Source organism: Agelaius phoeniceus, chromosome 24 (genome assembly GCF_051311805.1).
Source record: "Agelaius phoeniceus isolate bAgePho1 chromosome 24, bAgePho1.hap1, whole genome shotgun sequence".
In the NCBI taxonomy this organism is placed as follows: domain Eukaryota; kingdom Metazoa; phylum Chordata; class Aves; order Passeriformes; family Icteridae; genus Agelaius; species Agelaius phoeniceus.
Window position 1 is genome coordinate 4,215,649 of NC_135288.1, and position 19,366 is coordinate 4,235,014.

At 52.9% G+C, this 19,366-nt stretch overlaps 1 protein-coding gene across 1 annotated transcript; it reads left to right on the plus strand.

Moving 5' to 3' along the window:
• Nucleotides 1-48: 48 nt before the first annotated feature.
• TMEM51 (transmembrane protein 51) lies at nucleotides 49-18,673 on the plus strand. Its single transcript, XM_077190179.1, has 3 exons — nucleotides 49-7,336; nucleotides 15,622-16,039; nucleotides 17,530-18,673. The coding sequence occupies exons 2-3, from the start codon at nucleotides 15,702-15,704 to the stop codon at nucleotides 17,939-17,941; spliced, it is 750 nt and encodes a 249-aa protein (XP_077046294.1). The 5' UTR covers nucleotides 49-7,336; nucleotides 15,622-15,701; the 3' UTR covers nucleotides 17,942-18,673.
• Nucleotides 18,674-19,366: the final 693 nt, after the last annotated feature.

Consider the following 19,366-nt stretch of genomic DNA (forward strand, 5'->3'; position numbering starts at 1 on the left):
GTGGACCCCCCAGCCCGGGCTCCCTCAGCTGCCCCAGGAGCACTTAACGCCTTGGAAAACGCAAACCTAAACACATGCCGGGAGATCAGATGGGGGCAAGCTGGTGGGAGCTTTGCCCACTGTTTTTCCCTGCTTTTGGGGGGTGCTCACCCTTTGCTTCAAGTAAAATTTAGGGGGATCCGGCACGAGCTGGGAGAAAGGTGATATCCCAGATATCCCATATCCCAAGATGTTGCTCAGATAGGGCCGGCCACCCCGCTCCAGTTTGGGGTGTTACTGCCGTCAAGGGGGGCTGGGGAAATCGGTACGAGTCCCCACTAGGGAGGTTTTTCTGGCTCTGGGGTGATTTGGAAGCACAGGTGGAGCTTGTTTTTCCAAATTCCTTGGAAATGCCCCCAAACCGCCCCCCGGTGCGGCAGCCGCTTCCCCTCTCCACTAACACGTGCCGCGCTCTGCTTATGCCAAGATAAGTACCTTATGCTTTAATGCTTACAGTATAATTTTAAGCTCTTAAAAAAAATGTATTAAGATTTATTTAATGAACTATAATAGTGTATTATTTTTCTTAATTCTGATACATGCGCCCTGGTTGAAAAAAAAGGGTATTTTGTCTTAAATCACCGAACTAAACCAATGCCCTCGCGCTGTATATTCCATTCCAAGGGATGATGCAGAGAGGCCATGGAGGGGGTGACAGAGGGACCAGCCCCCCCAGGCTCTCCTGGGGTGGCAGGGCAGGCTTTGCCCCATGGCATCTTTTCTCTGCAGAGAAGCATTTTTATATATTTTGTTGTTTTTTTGGGTTCTGTTCTGTTTGTTTTTTTCTTTGTTCTCCTTGCGTTTTTTATAATTTAAACTCTAAACCACCAGAACAGATGAGCGATCTCCTTGTTATCGAGTAGTTTCCTTTGCATTTCAGCTTTTTTGTAAATTAGGAAGTAATTCTAAAAATTACTAAGAGGATGATTTATTTAAAAGAGAACTTTGCTAAATAGCATATGAATTATGGGTAACATTAGATTTAACTTTTCCCCCTGTGAGCGGGGGAGAATCCTTGAAGGCATGAATGCAAATATAAAATTATAAAAGATCTAAATAAAGCTTATTTTAAAGTATGGATGAACTCCATGTGGTTTAATTGGAGAGCCTGGATGGGTTGTTGGCATCTCTGTTGTGGCACCAGGGTGCAGGACACCCCGAGTGCTGCATGAATTTCAGGGGCTCCAGGGTGATGGGAGGATTCAGGAGAAGGCTGGGCCAGCTGTTCCCAGGACCAGCTCCCAGCCAAATGCCTGCTCCTGGATGCAAGAATGCTGGCAGGAGGGTGGGACTGTCTGCATCCATATGAAATGGGGATTTCAAGGGTTTAAGGTAAGTAAGGACAGACAGGAGATGTCCCATTCGGCTATGGAAAATGTAATGGGAAGGACTAAGAACAGCAGAAAGGATGGAGAAATCAGAAAGTGTGCTCCAACTGGAAAATTTATTGTTATCAATGTAGAGGTTGATAAATTATTATTATTGTTATTATTATTCAGATTACATTGGTCACCTGTAGCCTGTGCCAGCACTTCCAGTGGGGCCTGATGCTGTTTTGGGGTCAATGGCTGTTTTGCAGGCCTGGAGCAAAGGCAACCTGCAATGAGTTTCAAGCCCATAATCAGGGTGCAGATCAAGAAATGTACCTTTTATTCTTTCTTCTTTTTTTCTGACAGAAACAGCCTCCTGGGTTTCGGAGCAGCTACTGAGCAGGTAAGAGCCACCATAGTCTGAAATGGGGAGAGGTGGAACAGAGAAAAATAGGAAAAACTCAGGAGAAGCCAGCTGGCTCTGCAGCTCTATCACCTGCAGCTGGAATCCAGCGTTAATGGGAGCTAGAGGTGGCATTAAAGGGCAACTGCTGAGCACAGCAAACATGAGCTGGGGACAGCCCATGGTGGGATTTGCTGCATTTGGAGCGGTTCCCTGCTGAGATTTGGTGTTGTACTTTGTGCATGGGATGGGGTGTGGGTGCTCATCCGTCCCATCTGTGGTTTTAGAAGTTTTGGGAGCCCTTTGGGAGCCAGGAACATGTCAGAGTGCCACACCAGTCCCGGTAAGGCTTCTGCCCTGTGCTGTGGGAACCGTGGCAGACCCTGTATAGGGTGACACAGGTCACCCCCCTCACCTGAGCCATGGCAAACAGAGGGGCCACACTCCCTGTGTCTGTGGTGTCCTGGGCTGAGGGGGGGCTTCTTGGTGGCTTTGTCCCCCTGACCTGCTCTTCCCTGGCAGTGGAGGCTGCAGGAGCCTCATCCCTGCTGTATCCCACACCATCCTCATCCCTGCTGTATCCCACCGCAGCCTCATCCCTGCTGCATCCCCCATCAGCCTCATCCCTGCTGCATCCCCCATCAGCCTCATCCCTGCTGCATCCCCCATCAGCCTCATCCCTGCTGCATCCCACACCAGCCTCATCCCTGCTGCATCCCACACCATCCTCATCCCTTCTGTATCCTACCGCAGCCTGGTCCCTGCTGCATCCCCGCCGTGCTGCGCTGCTGCCACCGTGTGAGCAGTCCCCGCGTTCCCGCGCCCCCGGCTGTGTTTGTTTTAGGTGTGACCGCCCTCCTTGGTGCACTTTGCACCGCCCGCGTTGTTGTGCAGGCTCTTGTGCTCACCAGAGCCTTTTCCCTGCTGAGGACTTTAGACAGAGAAAGGCAAACATCCCAACGCCACGTGGGGGCACGGGGTGTTGTGTGGGATGTGGGGTACCCCACAGAGGGTGCCATCCCCAGCACCTCCTGGTGTATCACCCAGCTGTGCCAGTGCTGGCATCACCTCTGGGTGACATTACAACAGAAGCTGGGTTTCCTGCTGTGTCACAGCCCTGCCCTGGTAACCTGGGGATCAGGAACGGGGTTGAGAGGTCACAGCAGGGAAACAAGGGTGAGTCTGGAACATTTCCTGCCTCTACACTGATTCACCCCATAGCTTTAGTTGGTGATCTCCCCTGGCTGGATTTTTGGTGATAAAGAGCTAAATTGATGTTCCTCAAACAGCTGAATAAATCATCAGGAGGTTGGTGAGGTTTGGCATGGGGTGGGTCACAGAGTGTGGGTGATGGTGATCTCCCCAAAAGCTGGTGTCAAGGGCTGCTGCTGAGGCTGCTGGTTTATTGCTCAGAACTGCTGAAAATTTGGGAATGTGCCTGTCATTGATTCACCTGTTTTCAGTGTTTTCCCTGGAGCAGTTTTCCCCTGGTGCTGCTTTTAAAGCCAGCACTGGAAGTGTGGTTGAGCCCTCGCCTGCACAGCCCAGGGGATGCAGCAGTGCCTGGTGGTGTCCCTCACTGTACACCTCCTTTGGGACATCCTGCTCTGCCACTCTCCCTGCAGCTGTCCCCACAGCAGCCCCTGTTTGCCTTCCCACTGCCCCAGCCTGACACAGCCATGAGCACCAGCAGAGCATGAGTGGCTCCACTCCATCCAACTGGGACACTGGAGCTTGGACAAGGCCTCCAATCCAGGTAAGAAGGTTTCCTTGGAGTTTTATCACTGCTGGTGGTTGATCTTCCAGCATTTTCCTGTTCTTGGACAACACCTCTCATTCACAACCTGCTCTTAATTTTGAACAGCTACATTAATCTCTGCTCAGCTTTTAAATAACCAGGCACACAACACCACCATAGCCCTTCTCTTCCAGCTGTGTCCTCCTCAAGCCCTGGCTCTCCTATTCCCAAGTCCTGCCCAAACCAGAGCTTCACCACTGGGATGCAGCAGCCCTGGAGCAGCTCCAGGAGGAAGCAGCAGGTTATTTATTATTATTACAGTGAACACAGTGCCTTTATTTACACAGTTTTCCAGCTGCAGCCGTGCGAGTGCTGGAAGCAGCAGCCGCTGACCTGGCACGGTGGTTGGACTGGTTGGACCGGCACCGCCAGGTCCCGGCAGCCCCGGGACACCGGATCCTCACCCCACCAGGAGGTGCTGGCAGGTCACACCCTCCCACCGGGAACGAGTGGAAATGCCTCCCAAGCAGCTGCTTTTCCTCTTTTTCCCCACTTGCATGGCAGGTTCCCAGCCTGCAGCCTGGCAGGGACTCTAAATTGGGGTGCAGGAACTAAGGCATGAGGAAGAGAGAGAAAAGTACAGAGCAAAGTACAGATCACACACTGTAGAGCAGTGTGTGTGGGCTGGGATGGGATCTGAGGAAACCCATCATGGAGCAGGCTGGGATGGGCTTTCCTCCTGGGGGCAAAGCTGGGGCCCTGCCATGTTCCATTATACATCATATTTATATGATGTATAGATATAGATGTATATTATATTTCTGGCATTTATTATCTGTTAACATTGTGACAGCTGTGACATCTCATATATGTCAGTAATACATTTAAATGGATTTACAACATGCCAAGCATATACTATTTCATGTGGAATTTGCAATATGGCGTCTTTCTAAAATATTATAATGCTATTTAAAATAATGTCATCTGAATTGCTTTGGCCACATGACTTCCACTGAAGAAGGAATATCCCATGCTCTACAGCCTTTCATACATTAGAATAAATACAGAGTTTAAACAAAGAAAACTGTGGGGACATGAAGAAGCTTGGGAAAGGGCTAATGGAAAGGGCAAGCATTCATCTGTGATGAAACTGTTAACTCTATTAATCATCAAATCCCAGAATAGTTTGAATCAGGAGAGACCTTAGAGACAATCTCATCCCACCAGGGACACCTCCCACAATCCCAGTTTGCTCTAAACCCCATCCAGCCTGGCCTTGGACACTTCTAGGGATGAGGCAGCCAAAGCTTCTCTGAGCAGCCTGTGCCAGGGCTTCCCCACCCTCACAAGGAAAAATTTCTTCCTCATTTCTAATCTAGATCTACACTCTGCCAGTTTGATCCCATATCACCTTGTCCTATCATTCCATGGCTTTATAATATAATAATATTACAGTATAATATAAATGTGCAGTTAGGTGGCTCTACTCCCAGGGATGGGCTTTATCCCTTTCAGGACAAGGCATCCAGCCATGGGTATCCAGGGGTCAGTTGGACACCCAGTGCTTTTGCCTCACTGTTGGGAAGTTTTGGAGGAATCCAGGAACATGTCCTGGCTTCCACTGGTGACTTTAACATACATCTTGAGCACCTTTGAGCAGGAAAAAGCAGGGAAACGTCCCACTGAGCAATTCTAAGGCAGGATAATGTGAGCCCCTGGCATCTCTGCACGTAGCAGGGCATCAGATGCTCCTCTGAAAGGCTCTTTTTGTTGCCTGCTGGTGGCTCTGGTGGGGCTCCAGTTTCGACCCTGCCATTCCTGTGCTCTGTACCATGCATACCTGGCTGGATAATCACCCTGGAAAAGTCCCAGCCTGGGACTGGGCAGGGAGTTTTTGCAGGGAGAAGATTTGAACTGCCAGAGATAAATCCCCACATTGGGATGGCTGCAGAGCTGGAAAGGGAAAGGAGCCCAAGGGATGGATGTGAATACATTATCCCACAGAGAATGTGTGTCAGGGAGAGGCAGGTGCTTTAGCAGCCATCCAAGGGATGAAGGCAAGCCCCCCCTTCCTTGATCCTGCTCCAGTGCCACTGAAAAGCCCATTCCTGGCCAATATTCAGCTTTGTGGAGTGAGGAGCCAGGTTATGAATGTCCCCTCTGTGCTCACGGTCCCCAGGGCCTCTGCAGGGGGGTGACCTGGCTCGGGCACGGAGCCGGATTGGTGACAGTCACTGTGGGAAGTCCATGCTCCCCCCCTTTCCTACAGAGAAAATAATTCCCTGTTATGTCTCCTGACTGCCAGAGCTGCTTGGGTGTCGGGTTTGTGTTTGACACAGGAAGGTGGAGAAGGAGAGGGGGAAATCCACCTGAAGTGGGGCGAATTTGCCTGAGCCGGGGGCCAAGCGGAAAAATGCAAAACAATCCATCCAAGGGGAAAAAAAAATGCAGTTATGTTTAATAATTATTTCTTTTTATAGCACAGCTCTTGGAATTGCCCTTTGATTAGAGGGGGGAGGTATCACGGGCAGGTGAGTCAGTGGAAAATACCATCAGCTCCATGTGGGATTGTGCTGGTAGGGAGAGATGCAGGGAAGCAGCGGGGCTTTCCCAAGCATCCTGAACACCAAGGCAGGGCTGTGGAGCTGAGTCACGCCAGGTGATGTGACAAGTTTCATTAGGTTCACGATGGCTTTTGCCTCCACAAGGTCTCACAGGGCTTAAGGGACAGGAAAAACTGCAGTGGCTGGTCCAGCAGCATAGTGATGCAGTTTTTTTTGCTTGGATCAGGAAAAAACCCACCCTGAGTATCATCTCTAACAGGATTTGAGTCCTTGGTGGTGTTTATTATTACAGCTGGGTGTGAGAAGAGCCTGGAAAAACACATCCTCATTGCTGCTGGGATGGCAGCCAAGGAGAGGTGACACTGGACACGGCGTTAGTTGCACTGAAGTTTGCCAGAGCCCAGCTCTGCTCCCCGTGGCTCAGTCTGGAAACCATGGGAATGTCTGGCTGTGAGGCCAAGCCGTGCGGCCAGGAGCCATGGTGAGGGCTGTGCCTGGAACTGCTCTTCCCAGCGCACAAATGGTTAACTGGGAATGTTTAGAGAGGGCAGCAGACTGATAAAAAGAGCTTTCCAGGCTCCCTGTGAGTGCAAGCTTGGCTCTGCTCTGTTGAATGCAGTGATGAGCCTGAGTGATTGGAGTTCATCAAAATTGGGCTTCTGCACACAAAGCTTGGAACTGATTGAGTAAAGGCTCCGCTCATTGTTACAAGAGTTTTACAAAGCAGGTCCATTACAAGATGGGTTTTAAACTGTAGAATAAAAACTAAAACTTTCATTAGGTGTTGGGAATAGATTTTTCTATGGGAGGATGGTGAGGCCCTAGCTCAGGTTGCCCAGAGAAGCTGTGGCTGCCCCATCCCTGAAAGTGTCCAAGGCCAGGATGGATGAGGTGTGGAACAACCTGGGATGGTGGAAGGTGTCCCTGGACATGGCAGGGATGGGCTTTAAGGTCCTTTCCAACCCAAACCATTTCCGGTTTGGGTTGAAAGCAGCGATGCGGGGCTGAGATGCATCAAGCAGGGGCTGCAAGAGCTCCGAGGGGGTGACGCGATCGGCATCCCAAGTATGACCCACACCTGGTGCTGGGGGTCTCCCTGGCGGTTTGTGGGAGTCTCCCTGCTGCTTTTGGAAGTCTCAGTTCCGCCCCTCCGCTGTTTCCCGGAACGGAGCCCAGTGCCCGGGGCGGCAGCGGCGGGGCCGGTCCCGGGAAGCGCCGCCCCGGAGGCCGGGCCGGGGAGGGCGGAGCGGCTCCGCCGGACCCACCGCAGCCGCTGCCGGAGGTACGTGGGGTCGGGGGAACCGGGGGGGGGACGGGACCCTCTGTTCTGGGACCTTTCGGAGCTCTGGGAAGCGGGAGCGGGGCGGGCTGGGCTCAGTCCCAACGGGAACGGGATCGCGAACGGGACCGGAGGGGAGTCGGAGCCGAGTCCGGCTCGGGCTGAGCTGGAATCACTTCCAAAGCTCGGGAAAACACCTGCAGAGCGGGGGGAGCTCCCCTCAAAGCAGAAGCAAACACCCCTCAAAGCGGGAGCAAACACCCCCCAAAGCGGGAGCAAACTCCCCTCAGGAGCAAACACCCCTCAGAGCAGCAGCAAACACCCCCGGAGCGGGGACACGCGTGAGGGAGTGGGAGCGGCGGCGTGTGGGGAGCGGCGGGGCCTTGGGGTCACCCTTGGGGACACTTGGGCTTCGGGCGCCTCGTCAGCCCTGGCAGGCACCGGGCTGGCCGTGCTGAGAGCGGGGGAAGAGTGGCTGTGGTTTGGGGACCTTCAGCTGCACTTTAGGGAGGATCAGCAGCAGGGAGGGCGCCAGGGAATGTCCCCCGCCGAACCCGGGCCGCTGCCGGTGCCCGCAGGAGCGGCACACGGTGGATCCCGAGCCCGCGGTGGCCGTGCCCGTCCCCGGGAAGGTGCGGGAGCGGTGTGCGAGCCAGGCTGTCGGGAGAGCAAACAAAGCCAAGGGGAAGGACATTCCCTCAGGCCCGGTGGGGGCCGGGCGGTCCGTGAGCCCAGCGCCGGTCACTGGGGCTCGGCCCTTCCTGTGGTGCCATTGCCGCCCATGGAGGAACGGCCTGGAGCTTTGAGGGGCTCGGCAAACCTGCAAGTGTCTCCCGAGCGTGTCCCAGAGTGGTTGTCTGCTGATGGTGGTGTTGGATTTTGGATTTTTGGTGGGGATGTGCATCACTGAGCACAGCATGGCTGGTTTTGTTGGGAAGTGTGGATGTGTGAGCAGAACCCAGCAGCTCCATGAGCTTGTCCCGTGTGAGATGGGTTACCCTTGGCTCTGTGTGGTGGATGGAGCCTGGTGAGCTGAAGCTGCACCTGGAGGTGTGGTCCTGGCTTTCCTGCTCCTTAAAGCCTCTCTGGAGCAGACCTAGGCCACTGCCAGATGGGATGCTGGCACAACACATCCCTCTACAACAAATCCAACTGTCCACAGCCCTGGATGTCCTGGCATGAGAGCCAGAAAGGGAAAACCTCCCAGGTATCAGTGAAGAACATGTGGGTGTGGGGCTGGTGAGCCCAGCCCTGGACTCAGGTGACTCGGAAGGACGAGAAACACCTTTGATTTTAGCTGTGTAATTACACGGCTTGGAAAACCCTTGGGAAGGGAAGTGGCTGGGGAAGGAGGAATGTTTGGCCACCGGTGCCCTGGAGAGAGCTGAGTGCCAGTGCCTGGCGCCGTGGCGGTGCTGCAGGAGATGCCAGAGGGCCAGGGCTGGGCAGGGCTGTCTGCCTGCCCTCCTGCCTGGAGCCCGGGAGGAGAGATGCCTCCAGCAGCCCAGCTCTGTGTCTGCCTCCCTGTGCTGCTCCAGCTTTTCTCATTCCCAGTGTGTTTCACAGGCAGAAACTGATGTCAGGGCTCTGTAGAAGCAGTTAAATATCTTGTGTGAGCAGTGCAGGTGGCTTGGAGCGATGTAATCCCCAGTAAACCTCCCTCCATATCAAAATACCTGTGCCCACCTTGAGGAACATGGCTGCTCCGTGCCCCAGGCTGGCTCTGTGCCCTCCAGCATCACTGCTCACTCCCTTCCTGCCCTGGGGACTCCCTGGCTGTCCACAGTGGGTTTTCTTTGGTTGGAAAAGCATGGGAAGAGGTGATGCTGTGCTGGGGGAAAACACATTGCTGGAAATCCAGGCAGAGGATGAGGAAGGTGAGGCCGATGGCAGGCAGTGAGAAGTGCCAGGTTAGTGGCTTGCAGGAAGGGGAGATGATCACCCAGGGGCTCCAGAGGAGCTTAAAGCACTCCAGAGGGGCTGGGAGGAAGCAGGAATGCTGGGTTCCCCTTCGGAGGATGTCAGAAGGGCAGGTGGATAATGTCTCCCCATGCTGGAAGGCTCTGGAGGAGGGTGTGTTTGTCTGGGTGTTATCTGGGGAGAGCTCCCAGAACAAAAACCAGGGGGAGCCTGTGGAGGAATGGCTTTATCTCAGCTGAAACAGCAGATTAGAATTAAAAAAAAAAAAATAAAATTCCAAACTCTGAGGTGCAAAGTGGTGTCCAAAGGAAAGCAGGAATGAGTGCTGGGATTTTCCCAGGCCTAGGTGCACAAGGAATTCAGCTCCCTGGAGAGAGGTGGGCAGCCCTGTTGCCTGGAAAATAGAACAGATCTTCCCAACAACAGTTTTAGAGTGGATGCAAAAGCAAACCTTTACTTGAAAGCTTTCAGGTACACAATATGGCAAAAATCACACATGGTGTAGTAATTCTACAATTTTATAGGTTTAGTTGATTAGTATACTTATTATATACTCTCCAATTAAAAGGTTAGTTGATTAGGTCATAATTCCAGGGTCCTGCCACACTGAAAGCAGTCCAGAGGCTTTTTTTGCTCCACTTTTGTTTTGTCTGGTCCAGATTCTGTTTGGAAAACAGGACATCCTTGTAGTGGATTCTCTTCTTGGAATAAGACTAAACAGTATTTTGGGAAAGTGTATCTCAGGTTAGCTTATTGTTCCTAAATGTAGAGAGGAAAGATAGGAAAAGTACTGGGACTTACAGCCTACAACAATCTGCAAAGCTATAAATCCACCTGGCTGGCTGGCTGGAAATACATGAAAAATATTAAATACATGAAAAACATTAAATATATTTTATATGAAATCTATGAAAAATATTAAAAGCTAAAAACCTTAGGCATCACCCCAAGCCCCCTGCCTGGTTTAACAGAGCTGGGCCTGGCAGCATTAGTGAGGCAGTTGGTCCCACTAACGAGGCTGGAGCAGGAAAAGCCGCGGGACAGTGTTTGCACAGCAACCAGGACACAGCCAGGGCTCGCCGACCTGCCCAGAGCGGTGCCAGCGTGGCCCGGGTGGCAGCATTGTCCCCAGGAACAAATGGCAATGTCCTCAAACACAAGCGTGCAAGGACTCCCTGTCCCTGTCCACTGCAGCAGGCACTGCCTGCATGGATATAATGGAATTATGGGCAGAAGCAGCCTGGGAGGCCGTGTCTTGTATCTCAGTGGCAAAGGCCAAGGTGGCGGCTGCTGCACAGTCAGGATGGCAGCTCTGCAGTGTGGCCCCCGTGCTCTGTGTGATCTGTGCCACTTCAGAAACCCTTGGCAGCTGTGCCCACCATTCCCAGGGACACGGCAGAGGCAGGGCCCATGGCTTGGGAATGCTCAGGCACAGCCTTGTGGAGATGGGCTGTTTTGTGGGTCACTGTTGCTCTGCTGTGGAGGCCACGGCCAGCTGGGTGGATTGCAGCAATCTGAGCCTGGGAATGGGCTTTGCCCTTGTTTTGCAGGAAGTGGCAGAGCTGGGGGCCCTGGGCTCCCTCTGGAGTGGGAGAGCCTTGGGCAAGGTTTGAGGAAAACATCACTGTTCCCTACAAGGTACAGCTGAGGAGGGGTTGTTAAAAATTAAATTTAAGAAGAGGGTAAAATAACTCTTAAATGTCTGTAGGGAATGCTGTGGGCAATGGAGATGTGGATGTGTTCTTTTGTGCTCTAGGCAGGAAGCGTAAGCAGAATGTGGAAAAGCCCTGATAGTCTGTGTGGGGCTGTCCCTGCAGATTCCTATTCCCTGGTGAGATGCTCTAAAATGGGCTGGGATTTGTCCAAAAGATCAGAAATTGTCTAAATCAGCAGCAGTGCTTCTTTTAGTGACTCAGCTGGATTTCTCTGGCTATTCCCTGCATCCCCTGGGCTGCAGCTGGCCAGAAACATCCCTGTTCCTGGGGCAGGGCTAACAGGGGAGCAAAGAGGGACAAAATAAGAGAAACCATGGCAGGGAGCTGGAAGTAGATGGTTTTTAAGATCCCTTCCAAACCCAAACATTCTGGGACTCTATGAAATACCTCCCAAGTCCTGACCTGTTGCTTTGTGTCCCTGGTGGGTTGAGCCCCAAGGCCGTGGCCATTGCAGGAACAAGCTCCTGAGGATGTGCCTGGCCAGCAATTAGCAGGGAAGGAGGTTAATGAGCAGGTTCTCTGGGTGGAAGCATGAAGATGAAGGGAGAGCCTTGTAATCTAACAGAGAGGAGACTGTGGAATCTTTGGATGGTTGGAGAACGGGTTTATTTTCCCCCAGAATTTTCAGAACATGAGTTGTGTGACTGGTGATGGAGTCACACCCTGGTTTTTGGAGGCAGCTCTGAGGGGCTGTGTCACTGTGGGCAGTGAGGAAGCCCTGGAGCTCATCCCATGTCTGGTGACTGCATGGGGGTTCGACCTGTTCCCTGGACAGGCTCCCTGGACTGCAGCCTCACCTCCCGTGATCCTGTGACAGAGGCGCTGCTGCTGGAGCGTGAGTGGGAAGCTGATGTCACGGCAGGGAAAAATCCAAAGGTTGTGGAGGGCAGAGGAGCGTGGGCGCGGGGAGGGCAGCAGGGGTGCCGGGCTTCCTCGTGAGTCACAGCAGGGCCACAGCTCCTCCCGGGGCAGCGGCGTGTGCAACGCGATCCGGGCTGACCCTGTCGGGGGGTCTGTGTCCCATCCAGGGAAACTGTTCCTGCTGCTGCTGCTCCACCTGGCTGCCCGTACCAGAGCCTTCGGGGCATGTGGTGCTGAGAACGGGCTTATCGCGAACCTTCCCGGGCCCAATTAACACGTGGAGATGTCGCAAGAGCATCCCGGAAGGGCTCCGCAGCTGCAGGAGTAGGGCAGAGGTGCGGGAAGCCCAGAGGAGGTGTGGGTGCCCCCGGGCTTGTGCTGGAGGAGTTTAATGGTTTGGAGATCCTGGTGTAAATCATTGCCAGGGCAGGGCACGGGATGGAGGGGGTCTGGTTTGCAGGGAAAAGGGAAGGGGGCTCTAGGAGCTGAAAAACTCAGGCATTGCTCACCCACCTGATGTGGGGACAAACTTTTTACAGGGCCTGCTGTGAAAGGACAAGGGGAGATGATTCTAAAGTCAAAGAGGGATAATTTGAACCAGATATTTAGGAAGAAATTCTTCTCTGTGAGGGTGGTGAGGCCCTGGCACAGGTTGCCCACAGAAGCTGTGGCTGCCCCATCCCTAGGAGTATTCAAGGCCAGGTTGGATGGAGCTTGGAGCAGCCTGGGATAGTGGAAGCTGTCCCTGCCCAGGGCAGGAGGTGGGGTGAGATGAGCTTTAAGGTTCCTCCAACCCAAACCATTCTGTGGTGCTGGGATGAGGTTCCAGACAGTGCTGGAGCTGAGGCAGAGGCAGCAGCAGCTCCCTTCCCGGGATACTGACGTCAGGGCACTGTTGGAGCAGCGATAGGAACAGCTCTGGGAAGCCAGGAGAGCAGCTAATTCAATGGAGAAATAGACTGGAATAGCAAGTCTCCTGCTTTAATCTGATTGCTGGGCTGATGGGTAGCACTGCAATGGATCTGTAAAAAACTTCCAGGCACAGGGGTGACGTAGGAGCTGAATTCCTGCCCACTTCCAGGACTGAGGTGCCTGAGGGGAGGCACAGAGGCGGTGAGCAGGCACAGAGCTTTGGATACCATGGGTGGATGTGCCCAGCCGTGTGTGTGTTCTGTGCCCACCGTGGGTGCAGTGCCATTTTCCTGCCCCGAGGCCATCACAGCTGTTCTCAAGTGAAGTCTTGGCTGGCTGATGTGTTTGTGGCAAGGATGGGAGCTCAGCTGGATCATCAGGTGAGGGAAAAGCTCCACAGGGCTCAAGCAGGGAGCAAAACCTTTGTGTGGGAGGGCAGAGGGCAGTGCTGGTACCACCAGTGGCAGGCTTGGAAGCGCTTGGGTGGGAGGGTGGCTCTTGGGATGCAGGTGAGGACATTTTGGGTGCTTTCCACATCCTCAACAGCTGCTCACTAGGATGGAATTAAAGCTGGGCTCAGTGGATTCCTTCCCCCAGGAGCACACAGAGCAGCAGCCTGTGCTGGAGCTGGCATGGCAGGGAATGATGGGCTTGTCCCTGCCTGCCTGTGGCAGCTCCCACTGGGCTGGGATCTGCAGCTCCTGGGTGTCCCAGAACCCCAGAAAACCATGGGGGACAAGACTTTACCCTGCCCAGAGCCGTGTGGGGCCAGGGCTGTGTGCAGAGGGGCTGGGACACCCCTCTGGGAGTCTCCCAGCCGTGCTGGGGCACAGGCAGTGGCAGGGAAGTTGCTCTGCAGATTCCTCCTCTCCAGGCTGGCGTGCGTGTCTGTTCCTGCTGCAGCCGCTCTGTTCTCTGGGAGTGCTGTTTTATTCTGGCCCTTGACCCTGCAAACTGGGCGTGCACTCAAGCTAAACAAGCAAACATGAAACTTTGGAGCTCGGGAGGTTGAGCTGAAGGGTGTGAGGGGATGTGTGGATATATCACCACTGACAGCACAGACCACAGGCACCTCCAGCCCAACCTGGCATAAAGAAGCCAGGGAGGGAAGGAGAGATCCCAGATGTGGCACATCCATAAACCTGCACGGCTCACTGGGCTGCAGATGGGGCAGTTCTGCTGTGAGGATGCAAGCTGCCCACCCATGGGTCACTGGACCAGAGGCCAGGGAGGCAAGCAGGCAGGAAATGTGGCTCTGTGTGTTTATTTTTGGAAATCGAGCGCATTTGGTCCTGGTGACTTGGAAAACAGTCAGAGGAAGAGTTCCCACCCGTGGCCTGGCTGGGTGGGAGTGTCCTGCTCGACATCCCTGAGGGATGCAGCTGGGGCACTCAGCACCACAGTGTGCTGCTCCAGGGAGGGTGAGAGCCAGCCTGGAGTGAGCCTGGGCCCTACCAAGGGCTCTCCATCCCGGCAGCCCTTGCCAGCACAGCCAGGGGAAGCCACAGGGTCGAGCTGGCTGGGAGGGAGGGAGGCAGTTTTGGTTTCTGTTCTCTGGGCAGGAAGGCATTTCAGGGCAGGCAGCCAGCGCCGTGAGGAGCCCTGCTCTCTCCCAAACAGGGGGAGAGGAGAAGCTGTTCAGCTAGAGGTGGGTTTCTGAGCACTTCCAGGTTGGTTTGCATTGACAACAGCTCTTGAAATCGATTTTGATGGCCTTCTTTTGGTGCTGTGAAGCTGTCAGTTATCACACTCCTGAGAACAGGCAACCTAAGCCCTTAGCAAACATCAGTGATTGGATTGCTTTCAAAGGTCGCTGGATATTACAGCTGAGAAAGTAGTGAAGGATGGGGATGAGGAAGGATCCAGGAAGGATCTACCCTGCTCTATCCTGACATGAACTCCTCAGCTTGAGGAGAGATGACTGAGATTTGTGAGAGGGTCAGGTCCAGGGAGTGGTGCTTGGGGTGATGGTTGGTTTGTTAGATGGGGGTTTATCGATACCAATGACAGGAGTTTAGGTGGGATGATTAAGGAGAAGGTGAATCATGAAGTAAGCACAATAAAAAAATCAGGGGCTGGGGTTTAGTTGAGGCAAACCATTAAGGAGGGGGAGAGGCCTCTTTCTTTAGCTTAAAAGGCAAATGGTGGTGTGACCGTGTTCACAGGGCTCCAAGGAAGAGGGAAGAGACGAGGATCTGACTCCATGTTTCAGAAGGCTTGGTTTATTATTTTATGATATATATTATATTAAAACTATGCTAAAAGAATAGAAGAAAAGATTTCATCAGAAGGCTGGCTAAGAATAGAAAAAGAAAGAATGATAACACAGGCTTGTGGCTCAAACAGAGAGTCTGAGGCAGCTGGGCTGTGATTGGCCATTAATTAGAAACAACCAACATGGGCCAATCCCAGATGCACCTGTTGCATTCCATAGCAGCAGATAACCATTGGTTACATTTTGTTCCTGAGGCCTCTCAGCTTCTCAGGAGGAAATATCCTAAGGAAAGGATTTTTCATAAAAGATGTCTGTGACATGCTGGCTCATAGCTTCTCAATGATTAGGATGGTGCTAGAGAGGATCAGCTTGAGATTCCAGTGTCAGTTGGTTGAACTGATGCCGTGGTGGCTGCAGAGCCTCTGCTGTGTGCCATGCACTCACCACTCTCGTGTGGAGGAGTTTTGGACCGAGGCAATGTGGGATGGGAGAGCGCCTTGTGCTGTTATGAGCATGTATAGGGTGTATGAGGCGGTGAGTAGGATGGTGGCTCCTGTGAGGATAATCCTGAAGGTGGATCAGTTCAAAAGTGCAATTATAACAGTTCTGCTGTGAGGTTTGTTGGTGATGGAGTCACAGCCTGGTGTTTTCCCCTGTGTCCCCAGAGCTCTCATGCCAGCAGGGCTGCAGCCCCCGTGCCCCGAGCCATGCGGTGACAGTGCCGTGGGCACAGCCCCCCGCAGCCATGGCCCAGTCCCGGGCCAACGGCTCCCACTACGCCCTGACGGCCATCGGGCTGGGCATGCTGGTGCTGGGCATCATCATGGCCGTGTGGAACCTGGTGCCCGGCTTCGGGCCCCCCGACAAACCCGGCAGCAACAGCAGCAAACCCGACCGCGGCTCCGGCGGCATCCTCAAGAGCAAAACCTTCTCGGTGGCCTACGTGCTGGTGGGGGCCGGGCTGCTGCTGCTCCTGCTCTCCCTCTGCCTCAACGTCCGCGACAAGAAGAGGCAGAGCCAGGAGCTCTCCATCGCTCACGTGCAGCGCCAGGCATCTGCAGAGCCCTCGCAGCAGGAGGACAGGTGAGGAGGGGTTCTGGGGACAAAGGGAGCGGGATTGGGGTGGGAATGAAGCCAAGGGATGTTGTTACTCAGGAGGATCTGGAGTGTCACCCTGATTTTTTAAGATTTTCTAAGCCCTCTGATGTTGACGTTCTTGTAGCAAACTTTCTCACACCCTTCCTGTAAATGGCTCATTGTTTTGCACTCTTTTATAGAAGAAGAGAAATTTGATGGACTGTTGGTTTGTCCAGTGTCATTGGAGAGGTGGCACTGTCACCCTCCAATCCACTGTCACTCTTAGAAAACTATAAATGTTGGAGTCAGAAAATAAACTTCCCTTCTTTCTTCACCTTGAGAACAGCGATGTGTGCTCGTGTTCTTTCATGTCCTATAGCGACATCGGAGGAAGGCAGCCTGTGCTGAAATGAGGAAGCAAATACCATAGCTAAAGGTTTTGGTGTGTCCTGGAGGTGGGGAAGGAATGGCTCCAGCTGCATTTATGCAGCTGTGAGTGGAAGGGAGCCCCACTGGTGTGTGAGGTGGGGTCTAGGCAGAGCTGAGGCCAGGGCAGCGTTGGGAGAGGTGCCACTCCTGGCTGGGCTGGCACAAGGAGTGAGCTGAGGGAATCTGAGCAGGTCCTGGGTGACACAGAGAGCAGGAGAGCAGCCAGATGGCATTTAATGGAGAAGGGCAAAAATTTCACCCCCATTTCTGATGGGGTGGGGTGGTTTTATTCTTCCCTCTCCGTCCCCTTCCCAAATGAAGCTGTGCTACCCAGATGTGACTCCTAACGCAGGGGAGGGGCTGGCTCTGCCTGGCTGGGTGCAGCCAAGGTGCCAAAGAGCCTTGGAGACTGGCCTTGGAGTTTAGACCCAGTGAAAATCTGCAGGGCTCAGCTGTTTGCTCAGGGAGAGCAAAGGCTGCTGCCACAGCAGGCAGGGGAGCACTGAGACAGTGTGGGGTGCAAGGGGACAGGAGGGGACAGTGGCTCTGCTGGCTCTGGTCAGGGTCTGCAGATCCTCGGAGAGAAGTGATTTTCCATGTTTGATTGGAAAGTTAAGTTCAGAATGCCAGAGAAATGGCAAGTATTGTGTGCAGGTGGCATAGAGCTGAATCTCTTTGCAGAAAATCCAAGGTACCCAACCCATAAGACATCAGAATGACAAAGACAGAGGGGTGATGTCCTTTTCTAATGTATTTTGACTGATTTTTGTGAGTGGAGGAGAGGAGAGAAACTGATGTTCTCTTGAGAGAAGAAATCACTGCTGGACAATAGAAAAGGGTCTGTGGGCAGAGAAAGTGATGATCAAATATGGCCATAAGTCACAAGAAAATAAAATCTGTCTGAACTTAGGTGGGGTCACTATTTATTCTGTCAAGCAAAAGGAAACTGGAATATAATGGAGAAGGGCAAAAACTATTTCTGCTGGGGTGGGGTGGTTTTATTCTTCCCTCCCCATCCCCTTCCCAAACGAAGCTGTGCTACCCAGACTTAACTCTTTCCCCTCCAGCCAAGAAGAGGATGAAGACGTCTCTTCCCAATATTACGTGCCCAGCTATGAGGAGGTGATGAACACGGGCTACTCGGAGCCCAGAGACTCGGACAGGAGCAACAGGCTCAGCGTGTCCCTGCCCTCCTACGAGTCCCTGGCGGGGCTGGAGGAGGGCGGAGCGGCGCCGGGGGCGGCGGGCGCGGAGCCCGGCCCCGAGAGGCCGCCCAGCCGGCACAGCTCCCGCCTCAGCAAGCGCCTCAAGCCCCTCAAGGTGCGCAGGATCAAGTCAGAGAAGCTGCACCTGAAGGACATCAGGCTAAACCTGGCACAGGGCAACAGCAGCGTCCCTATCACCATAGAGCCCCTCACGCCTCCACCCAAGTATGAGGAGATCCAGGAGAAAATGCCAGTGGGCCAGCAAATGCCTTAAAAAAAAAAAAAATGGAGGAATCTGTGATGCTGCTTGGTTGAGGGTTTTCTAAAACCCACCGTGCCAAGAGGGGGTGGGTGTGGGGGGGCAGCAGCAGCCAGGGCTCCCTGGAAGCTGCCACGTGGAGGATGTGCCGTGGCACAAGGATGGGACTCGTTTTCCCTGGGACTGGGTTTTACAAAAGACTGTGGGGAAAGAAACCTGAACACCACAAGTTCTGCTGCTGTGAAGTAAATGAAGGCTGGACATGCCAAAAGTGTCACTTGTGGTGTTTGAAATGAGACCACCCAGTGCATCCTCTCATCTCCTCTCCCCCTCTCTTCCAGCAAGACTTTTCCAAGCCACCAAAGTGATGTTGCAGAAGGATTTTCCAAGTGGAAAAGTGAAATGTTTCTTTTTTTGGCTGTCTTTTCTTTCTGAGGAAGGGGAAGCACATTGCCAGAGAAGCACCAGGGCTCTCCCTGGCTCCCAGCTGGGCTGGGCTGGTGGCCCTGAGCCAGCCCTGACTCCTGCCAAGGTCTCTGCTGGCTGGTGGGAAGCAGCTGAAGGGGCCTCCTGCTCCTCAGGGAGAGGATGGATCTCCTGCCTTGCTGCTTTCCCTGCTGCCTTTTGTGCTCCATTCGAGGCAAGTGGGTGACTCTGGGGGCTTGGGAGTGCCAGAGCCAGGGGTGAAACCACTGCTGAGCATCCTGTGCAGGCAGGCTGGTCTGAATAAATGTTTTGTATGTTGTGTTTGCTGTGTGTTTTGTACATTGTGAGTGTGTTTTGTACATTGTGAGTGTGTTTTGTACATTATGTGTGTGTTTTTTATGTTGTGTGTGTTGTGTACATTGTGTGTGTGTTTTGCACATTGTGTGTGTATTGTAAATGTGTGTGTTTTGTACACTTTGTGTGTGTTTTTTACATTGTGTGTGTATTGTGTACAGTGTGTGTGTGTTTTATGTGTGTGTGTTGTGTACATTGTGTATGTGTTGTGTACATTGAGTGTGTGTTGTAAATGTTATGTGTGTTTTTCGTACATCATGTGTGTATTTTACATTGAGTGTCTTTGTGTTGTGCACATTATGTGTGTTGTGTACATTGTGTGTGGTGCACTGTGTGTGGTGCACGTTGTGTGTGTGTTGTGTACACTGTGTGTGTGTTTTTTAAGTTGTGAGTGCATTTTGTACATTGTGTGTATTGTGTACATTGAGTGTGTGTGGTTTGTACATTGTGTGTGTTTTTTATGTTGTGTGTGTGTTTTATGTTGAATGTGTGTGTTGTGTGCATTGGGTGTGTGTGTGTTTTGTACATTATGTGTGTGTTTTTTATGTTGTGTGTGTGTTTTGCACGTTGTGTGTGTGTTGTAAATGCGTGTGTGTGTTTTATGTTGAATGTGTGTGTTGTGTGAATTGGGTGTGTGTGTGTTTTGTACATTATGTGTGT

Bases quoted from the DNA above. Each gene is read 5' to 3' on its own strand.
- TMEM51 (XM_077190179.1), top strand. From the start codon at position 15,702: ATGGCCCAGTCCCGGGCCAACGGCTCCCACTACGCCCTGACGGCCATC. The intron at 16,040-17,529 runs GTGAGGAGGGGT...TTTCCCCTCCAG, and splicing joins CCCTCGCAGCAGGAGGACAG to CCAAGAAGAGGATGAAGACG.